Source organism: Carica papaya, chromosome 7 (genome assembly GCF_054855325.1).
Source record: "Carica papaya isolate Zhongbai chromosome 7, ASM5485532v1, whole genome shotgun sequence".
Taxonomy (NCBI): domain Eukaryota; kingdom Viridiplantae; phylum Streptophyta; class Magnoliopsida; order Brassicales; family Caricaceae; genus Carica; species Carica papaya.
In genome coordinates, this window is record NC_142315.1 from 1,859,121 (window position 1) to 1,869,551 (window position 10,431).

General features: G+C 36.2%; 1 protein-coding gene across 1 annotated transcript; it reads left to right on the forward strand.

Annotated features, from left to right (window-relative positions):
• Window positions 1–23: 23 nt before the first annotated feature.
• LOC110817766 (uncharacterized) lies at window positions 24–9,640 on the forward strand. The gene is made up of 13 exons (XM_088207755.1): window positions 24–567; window positions 2,445–2,521; window positions 2,647–2,701; window positions 2,824–2,902; window positions 3,009–3,078; window positions 3,318–3,791; window positions 5,677–5,761; window positions 7,397–7,531; window positions 7,788–7,864; window positions 8,028–8,070; window positions 8,234–8,291; window positions 8,506–8,575; window positions 8,901–9,640. The coding sequence occupies exons 1-13, from the start codon at window positions 357–359 to the stop codon at window positions 9,444–9,446; spliced, it is 1,980 nt and encodes a 659-aa protein (XP_088063881.1). The 5' UTR covers window positions 24–356; the 3' UTR covers window positions 9,447–9,640.
• The last annotated feature ends 791 nt before the right edge of the window (window positions 9,641–10,431 follow it).

A 10,431-nucleotide genomic window follows, 5' to 3' on the forward strand; every position in this document is an offset into this window, starting at 1 on the left:
CTTCCGACCAGAAGCCGAGAGGTACGGCGGTTCTATGCATCTGAATTCTCAACTCAGCGCTGTACATAATTTCCTGATTCATTACTTTTTTCAAAAAAGAAAATTATTGGTGAAATAATATTAATATTATTATTAGTAACTTTACCGTCACTGCAGCCTAGACTGTCACCATTACTAGACTAGAGAAGTACGGCAGAGGGTGAGGGTGAAAATCTAGTTTGTTGCTTCTGCGTCTTTCGGGATTTGGAATTGGGGAAATCAGGGGATGCATGTGAGTCTTCTTCGTCTTCCCCATGTAATGATAATGATTTAGCAAATTAACAAGGAAGTTGCAGAAGAAGAATAAGAGGGAGAAGATGTACGGAAGAGTAATTGGAAGCCATGAAAGTGGGATTGTCGGTCACGAAGAAATGGTGGGAGGACCAGTTGGTCATACTCATGCTCATCGTCCACCAAGCGGAGACCCATGCCTCGTCTTGACTTCGGATCCTAAGCCTCGTCTTCGCTGGACCGCTGACCTTCATGATCGATTTGTTGATGCTGTCACTCAGCTTGGTGGCCCTAACAGTTTGTTTCTTATTCTCCTCTCTACTGCATTTTTTGTGATTGTTTTTTTTTTTTTTTGTTTGCTCTTCTTCTTTTAATGTTAGATTTAGATTTCCGTGGAACTGGTTCCTTATGTTAGATTTAGATTTGGCTTCACCATGAAATTGATGCAAATTATTCATGAGACTTGTTGAGTGAAGCATAAGGCTTCATGCCTTTTTCTTTTTTTGTCTGCATATATTTCAGATTTACTATTTTTTTCCCTGCTTCTAGCTTACTATAAGGGAAATTAGAATCAGATAAGAAGGTTCTGCATCTCAGCTACCATATGCTTTTAAAAAGCCCCCCTTTTCTCATAACTTACATTTCAAACGTTCTTTGGATGTTTGTATTTATTCCCCTGAACTACTGTAAACGGACACAACATTTTCTCATGAATGATCTCTGGGTTTCTTTATGAAGGATGTGTCTTTAAGCCCTTAAATTCTCATTTAGAAGGTGCAATATTCATCTTTTGGAGCTTAGCAATGTCCCTAAGAATTAAGATATAGGAATGTCCTAGGAAACGATATTTTTCCTGAAATGTATCTTTATTTGGGGTCATGGAGGCTGTGCACATTTGTATATGTTGTCAATAGGTTGTTCATTTAGGCAAAGATGAATAGAGATGATTAGTCACAGCTAAAAATGATTTTTTTTTTCTTTTTTCGTTGCGAGGAGTTATTAAGTATCATGGGCTGATAACCTCTATGGCCTTTTAATTGTAAAGATTAATGATGTTTAGCTGATCACGATCAAACATCCATTTAGAACCTTTTTCAAGTAGTATATGTAAAGATGCGGGAATGTAGGATGGAACTACTCCGAATTTAACTCCCCATGAGGTATTGGTAACTTTCGGGTGTGAATATCAGTTAAGTCTTTTATCTTAACTCCAATGAGAGAGTATTAGCATGTAATATTGTTTTATATATGAGGATTATGAGAGAAATATATTTGAGAGTAGAAAAGAGTCCCATCCTAATTTGCTAACTCAAAGACTTTTTTCCTCTTTGTTATGTGAAAATTTGAGTTCACTGTCCGTGGGTAGTGACCTTCCGATGGGGAGTCTTTGCAAAGATCAAAAGGCCCTTTCTTTTTAATAGTTTCAAGCACATTGTATTAGTAGTTGGTGGATGTTCTACTAGTCTTCATTTGCAAAGTATTGGCTACAATGTTGGGAGGATAAAAGAAGACATAATGTAGGATTTTTTATCTTACAATCTACACTGAACTATCCTTCTGCGTGCCCTGCGGTGCCTGCTTCTTATAAAATAATTTTCATTGATGAGTAAATCCAACTTTATTTGTTTTTTCAGAGGACAATCTCGACTTTATTTGGTTAAATTTCAAGTTACGATTAGTACCTCTACCTCACTTTCTAACTTTTCAGGTTTGAGTGCCAAGTGGCAGTCAATTGTGTTTTTTGGCGCCATTCTTGTTGTGGCTTATTTTCTTCTTTCTTATTCAGTCTGTTTGACTTGTATGCATGGAAACTTACCCTCAATCCCACCATGGGAAAAAGAAGTATCATTTCCTGTCTGTGTCAATCGCATGAATGTATGTGGTGGAAGTAACTTGTTTCATCATTGCAATTGGATGAGATAGTTGGTAAAAGTTGTAATACCTCCGAGTTTTATTGCCCGAATTATAGTAGCTATTTTCTTCAGTACAAAGTCACATCATCCATTTGAAGGCTCAATACATGTTCTTCATCTCTCCCCCGTCCAACTTGGATTGACAAATCAAAGAATTGTTGGCTTTTTTTTTCTGAAGTTTTCTTTGAAAAAGTGTGGGGAAAGTCTTCTTTATGAATCAGAATTCTACTATATGCTGATGAGAATGTGCAATAACTGCAGAAGCAACACCAAAGGCAATCATGCGGACAATGAATGTGAAGGGACTAACACTCTTCCACTTGAAGAGTCACCTCCAGGTTTCTGTTCATTACTGAAGTTTTTGTTATCACAGGTCAAATGTTGGAATTCTACATGAAACTGAGCTCTTTTTGGTGTTATTCATGGATTTATTATTGACCTTTGGAGATCATCTGTGTCACAGAAATACAGACTGGGTAAGCAATCGGGGAAAGATATGGGTGAGGCACCTAAGGATGGTAGGCTCTGAGTAACTCTATTTGTGGTCTTACCACATCAACAATTTAATCTCCAAAAACTTTGCCCAATCCTTTTACAAGAATCTCAAATCTAGACTGAACTCTTCTGCCTTTTGTGGAAGGAATGTCAGCTTCATACCTTTTGGAAAGCCCTGGAATAAGTAATTCTTCTCCAAATTTGCCATCTTCTGATGTACATGAGTAAGAATCTCCATTTTCCTTTTCTGTGAAATCTCAAAATTCTGCCACCTGTAATCTCTTAAACAGTGCTTGAAATTACTAAATTACGCAAGAAAACAATGTTTAGGGGTTATGAAGTCAAGGAGGCATTAAGAGTGCAAATGGAAGTGCAAAGTAAATTACATCTGCAGGTTGAGGTAACTTGTATTACCATTTGGTGCTCATGAGACCTTTCTTCTTTTATATCCTCTCAGATGATGGTTTTCATGAATAGGAAGCAAATGGCATTATCCAGAAGTTATGTAGGTTTGATTGCTTTTGGCTCTGACCACGGCTCTGACCACGTCTTGGCCAAGGCTGAATGAATCCTAAGTCTGGCATGTGCTCAAAGTAAGGTTCTATTCTGAAGACTAATCTTGCTGCTTTCTCAATGTAGGCTGAAAAGCACCTACAGATCCGGCAGGATGCTGAACGGAGATACTTAACTATGCTTGAGAGAGCTTGTAAGATGCTTGCTGATCAATTTCTTGGAGGTGCACTTTCAGACTCAGAAAACCAAAAGTGTGTTGGGGTAGCGGGTAAGATGGCAAGAAATTGCTCCCTTGACCCACTTGGCTTTTACTCCTCACATTCTACCGAGGTGGGTAATGCGAATGGCCAAGAAGAAGAAGTACCGGCTGGTATTCATCAGCAGAGAACTGATTGTTCCACTGAAAGCTGCCTAACATCACACGAGAGTCCACGAGGACTGACCATGGAAGGACCCCTGGTTGGAGGGAACAAAAGGATAATGAATTTGGACACAACAACTGGATCGTTGATTTGGAGTGGCACAAAGATGAGAAGCCAGGAGGTGAATGTAGCCGCTCAAAGTCCCCAAGGAACTGCTGGTTGTGGCATACATCAAAACTGAAAAATCAACTTCTTATGATGACAAAGGGGAGATTCTTGGGTTGGTTGATTCATATTTTATGGGTATTATAATGTGAAGTTCATGTAAGAGAGCAGTAATGGTTTCATTTGGTTTAATTTGATTAGGTCTGGAAAGTTGGAATTCGAAACAAGTGCTGGTGTCTGAAGGGTAAAGTATACCCAACTAGTTGGCAATGCTTTATGTATATTATATGAGTGGGACTGGCTGCCTCTTGGGCGATTACTGTTATTTGAATTCATGGAATGCAGGAAATGCTTGCTAGGGATCTGGGTTTAGTTTTTCTAAACTAATTTATCAATATAATATAAACTAAAATAGTAACGAATAAAATGAATTTTTATCTTATTATATGAATATATTATACTAATTCGTTATGTATACACGATGAGATTTTATTTATACAAAGTTAAGTTTTATAAGTTAGATCCTATTGACCTGCGTTCAATACAAATTAAACTTATAAAGTCATCGATTATAAATTGGATGTTTTAACTATTCGATTATAGATGTTTAGTGGGAACTTTTGTACGTCGTGAATAATCAAATTCTAATTGAAATCAAGTTTTTAAGATAAATCAATACAATTTATGAGAAACAAATGAAAATATAATAATATTGAGAAAGATCAAGAATTCTTAGAAGTTATAACCAGAGGAAATGAGTGTGTTAAATTTATTGCTGATATAATACATACATATATATGTATGTATCATCTGGAAGCTCTTTAAAAAAAATCTGTTTTTTGGTAACAAAGTACAAAAAGTGGGTACCTCAAAATTTCTTTTTTGTTTGGGTGGAATTATTTTGTTATCTGCTAAAGCAAAAATTAAAATTAACTTTTCATGTCCTTTCTAGATATCATCCCTTCTGTGAATCCAATCCTCAGGCTTCTCTCCCTGTGACAAACTACCTGGGTTCAATCTAATCTTTCATTCCTAATCAAAATATGAAAACTCCTATGACTCACCATAATACATTAAACTTTTATAATAAGTAATAATTCTCTCCTGTAATATGAATGACAAATATAAAAACAGTGGATTAATGCAAGAAGTGCATAGGAGGGTTTTTGGCGGAGGAACATATGGAATTGGTTCTTCTAAGTCCATGCGGCAACAAGAACATATGTAGTTGTTGCTTACTAGAAAAATCCCTCACCATGCGTGCATAAAAGAACAGTGAGGAGGAGCCAAAGGAAGAACAAAACAATGCAGGTATGGAGAGTAGGACATGAGAAAATCCAAAAACACATATTTATATTATACACATACATGAATGTGTGGATATATATGTGTGTGTGTGTATGTGATATATATATATATAAAGAGACGAGCTTTGCCAGAATAGTTGGGAATATAACAGAGAAGATTCTGTCTATAAGCCACTTTCCTCTATTTTGTATCTTTCATTTTATTTTCATTCACTCCTTGATTATTAAGAGCTAAGTTTTTTGTTGGATAGTTTTTTGTAATTTTTTAAACACTGTAAATATTTTTTTTGTAATTTTTTAAATACTGTAAATATTTTTTTTGTAATTTCCTTTTTAAAAAAATAAAAAATAGTGGACAATAGGCAGCCTCTGTATAAAAACAAAACTTGATTTTTTCCCATCTGAAAAAAGAATTTAATTTTATTACAATAAAAAATAAAAGAGAAGAGAGAAGTAATAAAAGAAAAAGAAAGATGGTGTTGGTGGGTGACTGGGTGGTGCTGGTCAAGTCCGTCTTCTTCTCTCTCTTCTTCCCCGGCTCCATTTCCAAATACCCTCTTTCTCTTTCACCTTCCCTCTCCAAAATTTCTCAGCTTTATTTAATCACATCGTTACTATATAAATTCCTGCAACATATATATTTATATATAGTTGGGTAGAGGTAAGAAAACCAGAGAGAGAGAGAGAAGAAGCTCCCACAATCGAGGGAGTATTGGGATGATAGCGATAGATCTGGGTATGTCTCTGCCTTCATCATTGCTCCTTGTTTCTTTCTCTGCATTCCGCTCTTTGATTTTTCATTTTGTTCTCCTTTACTTTTGGTCGTGTTTATTACCTTCTTTGTCAACCCCTCTCTCCTTTCATCCTTCTTCATCGTACTAACTTATATCCCCTTACTCTTTCGTTAATCTTCATCAGGTAACGTTTAATGATGCGAGTTCTTTTTTGTTTTCAATTTTTTGTTCGCGATGACTCTATTTAGAACCAATTAGTTACAGTCTGCAATAGAATTTCTCCGATTATCTTCTCGTGTATTGGCAGTCGTCGTCATCATAAGTCAGCTTTTGCTGTTCATCTTTTTTGGTTCAGAACTTAATTTTGATGTTTACTCTTTTCGTAGTTTTCTCCCAATTTGTGATTACTGTCTTATTGCGTTTGATTCTTCCCGATCACGAATTACACAGGAGATCATTTCTTCTTCACTTTGGTTATGGAGCCCTAGAATGCAAAAATAATGCTTTGTTCTTCAAATTTTCGAACTTCCAGTTGATAAATGCTAACGATAGTTTCAGCTGAACCTCATGGAGTGTTCTGAAAGCTTTAGTTAGGATAATTTCCGAGTTGCAACCTGAGACTTTTTGCTGTTGCATCTAGAGAAATTATAGAGTAGGGGGGTTGCAGACTGATGTATTATTACGTTTCCATTAATTTTTAATGGAAAATTTAATTTGGTAGTACAATTAGTGGACTTTATTTAGCGATTAATGGAAATTTGATTCTAAATTAATATATGCCACAAGATAATAATTTCTCATTGCATCATATCTTTCTCCCTTGACCACCCAATTTACTGATCTCAGTTTCTTATTAATGCCGCTCTGTATGAAACGGCTTTGTTCAAGTAAATTTCTGAAAGACAGCTGCAAGTCCCTCGCAGTAGGCATCTTTCCTCTGAACATACTGTTATTTGTTTCCAAAAATCTTTCTGATTGATTGCTGCCCAAAATTTTCCCAAGTCAAAGGTTGCCTCACATATTGCATTTGTGATGTTTGTGACTTACCCCATTTTCCATTTATCATATCATTATGTTCCATTTGTCCGTATGCATGCAGCATTATAATTTCTCTTATGAACTTTTTGGTAGGGAAAACTTATATCTCATCTATTTAAATACCAGTTCTTTCAGCAATTATAGAAAACAATGCTCTTGATTCAACTATTTGCAATTCTCTTGTGAACTTTTTCCTGGTGGCAATTATGCAATAATGTTGCGTGTGTTTAGATAAGATCTTCATGTTCTTAGTTCCAAGTATTCAACTATTGAATATCTTTAATTGGATAACAGCTATTTTTTGCTCTGTTGTATCTCTGAGTTTTATTATCAGTTCATCCTTCATCGATGTTAATGATGAAATCCTGATTTAATACCTACCTTCAACTTAACATTGCTGGGGTCATGAATGCTAGCATGAGAAGTTATGGATCTTACTGACTGGATTGAAACAAGGCAATTTTGCACCGTATCTTAAAGTTACAGAATGCTTCTTTTATTATTGTGATTGAATAATGTAGCAACCATAGAGTGTTCGTGGTTCCAGTTTAGTCGGAAACAACTGTTAGTTCATGGTCAGCATTTACAGTGTGGTGCAGATTCTATGGATCCGATCAACGGAGGAAACAATCTCAACAACAATGCTAATCTTGCTTCAAAACAGCGATTGCGTTGGACACACGAGCTTCATGAGCGTTTTGTTGATGCCGTGGCACAGCTTGGTGGTCCAGACCGTGAGTCTACTTTATCCATTAGATCCTTAATCCTTACATTTACTGATATTTTCTTTTGGACAAGAGTTACTTCTCTTTTATTCTAAATTTCTTAGCCATAGCATTTTGAGAGCAAGATTGTGGAAGTATACATAAAAGCATCAAAGTTGACAGCTTTATTCAGTTTCTTGATTGCGAAGAGTTCTCCTGAATAACAGTAATTCATGAAATTTTGTGTAGCCTAAAATATTGAACCAAGTTTCTTATTTCTCTCCAGGGGCTACACCAAAAGGTGTGCTCAGAGTGATGGGTGTACAGGGTTTAACAATATATCATGTGAAGAGCCATTTACAGGTAAAGAAATGTTTGGTCCATCCTAATCAAAACTCTCCTACCTTTTCCTTTTGTCCTCTGATTCCACTTGATAGGGTTGAGGGTTTAAGTTGGGTGCTTAATGTGTCAATTCTTTTGGTTCATATTTATCATTTTTCTAACTCTGCCTTTATGATGCATCCAGAAATATCGACTAGCAAAATATCTTCCTGATTCCTCTTCTGATGGTACGTTATGTGATATTAATGGTTATTTACATGGACAATAATATGCAGTTGGCCTAAGTACATACTGTTTTTTTATGTACATATTATTTGTACTGTAATGAAAGACTTCTGGTAATGGAACCTTCATAAAATTCTTGGTTATGTAATCTTGAGTTATTTTCAGGGAAAAAAACTGACAAGAAAGAAACTGGGGATATGCTTTCTAATTTGGATGGTTCATCGTAAGTGGGGCTTTCTCTTCATCCTCTTTTAAATTTCAGTTGACAGTTGTCAGACTAGGTTATAGCAAAAGCCAGATGATTTGATGATATAATATTTGGTTTACTCCAAATTGTCGGATCATGTCAATCAGATTATCCGAAAAACATCAACTCTATCAGATTAATTATTCACTGGGATGATGATATGTTTTTTTTTTTTTTTTTTTGGTTGCAGTGGAATGCAAATAACTGAAGCCCTCAAGCTACAAATGGAGGTGCAGAAGCGGCTGCATGAGCAATTAGAGGCATGTTTCATCTCTGCAATTTTTCATCGTCAACTGCTGTTTTCTCTTACTTCACACCTCTTTTATTTCTATATTTCGAAAAAAAGTGCAGAAAGATAAAGCAGTATGAATTTGCCGGAATCTATTGTTCTTTTGGTGGTCATTATAGTGGGAGGCAGGTGTGTGCATGTGTGTTGGGGAGGGAAGAAAGGGGGCATTCATTAATGATAACATTAATGAATTTTTTAGAACCGTATCCTCTTTACAATTTCTCACCTGATACAGTTTGCATGAACAACCGGAACCCTTGCAAGTTGGTGATTTCTTCATCTTTTTGGATACACAGGTGCAGAGACAGCTTCAGTTACGAATAGAAGCCCAAGGGAAGTATTTAAAAAAGATAATTGAAGAACAACAACGACTTAGTGGAGTTCTTGCAGAAGCACCTGGATCTGGAGTGTCAGCCCCAGTATCTGGTGACAATTGTCTAGATTCTGACACTAAGAATGATCCTGGAACCCCTGGCCCTACTTCCGAGTCTCCTGTCCAAGAAAAGGCTGGGAAAGACCGGGCCCCAGACAAGAGCCTATCTGTTGAGGAATCTTTCTCATCCCATCATGAGCCCCTGACTCCAGATTCAGGATGCCATGGTGGATCCCCAGCTGACAGCCCCGAAGGTGAGAGATCCTCAAAGAGGCAAAGGGTGGGTATGGGTGCATCCTATTCTAAACAGGAGCTGGTGCTTACACACCAGATACTGGAGTCAAGTCTGAGCTCTTCCTACCAGCAACCACACACTGTTTTCCTGACTAGAGAGGGGTTTGATCCTTTGTCTGCTTTACCAATTAGGAACGAAGATCAGTTAGAGAAGGTCTCAGGAAGTGACCTGTGATTTAATCTATTGCATGTTATCTCAGGATTGCATTTTGCTTGTCTCTGTATCTTTAGTAGGGAAATATTTCTGATTAGGTCAAAGATTGTTTTTAATCTTTTCCTTCCTTTGTACTGATTTTCTTTAAACTCATGAGATACTTGAGGACTAATTAAATTAGGAATATGAACCATTGGTAGTTTGGTTCATGTATATGATTAAGTGTCATGTATACCCCTTATTCATGCATCACTCCGTAGGTGCTTGACTCCCATGGCTGGGTCAGGCTCCTGACTTATGAACCTCCTTGTATAATGATGGGTGGTCAGAACAAGAAGAAGAGGGAGAAGGAGAGAGAGAGGATACATCTATATAAATATATAGGAGAAGGAGAGAGAGATAATATATATATATATAGAGAGAGAGAGAGAGGGAGAGTGATTGGAGGTAATTAAGAGAGAAGATTCTTAGACTTTTTTTATTCCTATTCTGAATGCCTTAACAAAATCATTGTTCTCCCATATGTTCCACATCAGGGAGCAAACTTTGCTAGATTGACTCCTAGGCCTGACAATAAAATAGCCGGCATACAACTTGACCAGCCGAACACAATCAGCTTTAAAATTATAAGTAACAGCTTATTGACTCAAGTTAAGGGAAAGGGAAGATTACAACTGAGTAGTGATTAAGGAAAACAGGATTCAATGCAGGATGCATATCTTGGTTCTTCAGAAGTTATCTATTAAACATGTTAAGCTATATTTCTGAGTAAAGCAAATTTTTTTTTTTTTTTTGGAAATCCACATTTTAGTTAGGAAGTATTGAAATTTTTGTTAAATTTACAAAAGATTTCAAGAACTAAAACAACATTTTCTGAATTTCATTAATTCATGTATTGTTTTAATTTTGTTTAAATTTTTTTAAATTATTATTATTTTTTTTTTAACTTCTTACTTAGTTTTCTTGAATTCTCTTTTATTTCAAGTGTTAATTTCTAAATAAGTTT

Bases quoted from the DNA above. Each gene is read 5' to 3' on its own strand.
- LOC110817766 (XM_088207755.1), top strand. From the start codon at position 357: ATGTACGGAAGAGTAATTGGAAGCCATGAAAGTGGGATTGTCGGTCAC. The intron at 3,079-3,317 runs GTAACTTGTATT...TTCTCAATGTAG, and splicing joins AATTACATCTGCAGGTTGAG to GCTGAAAAGCACCTACAGAT. The intron at 8,576-8,900 runs GCATGTTTCATC...TTGGATACACAG, and splicing joins GGCTGCATGAGCAATTAGAG to GTGCAGAGACAGCTTCAGTT.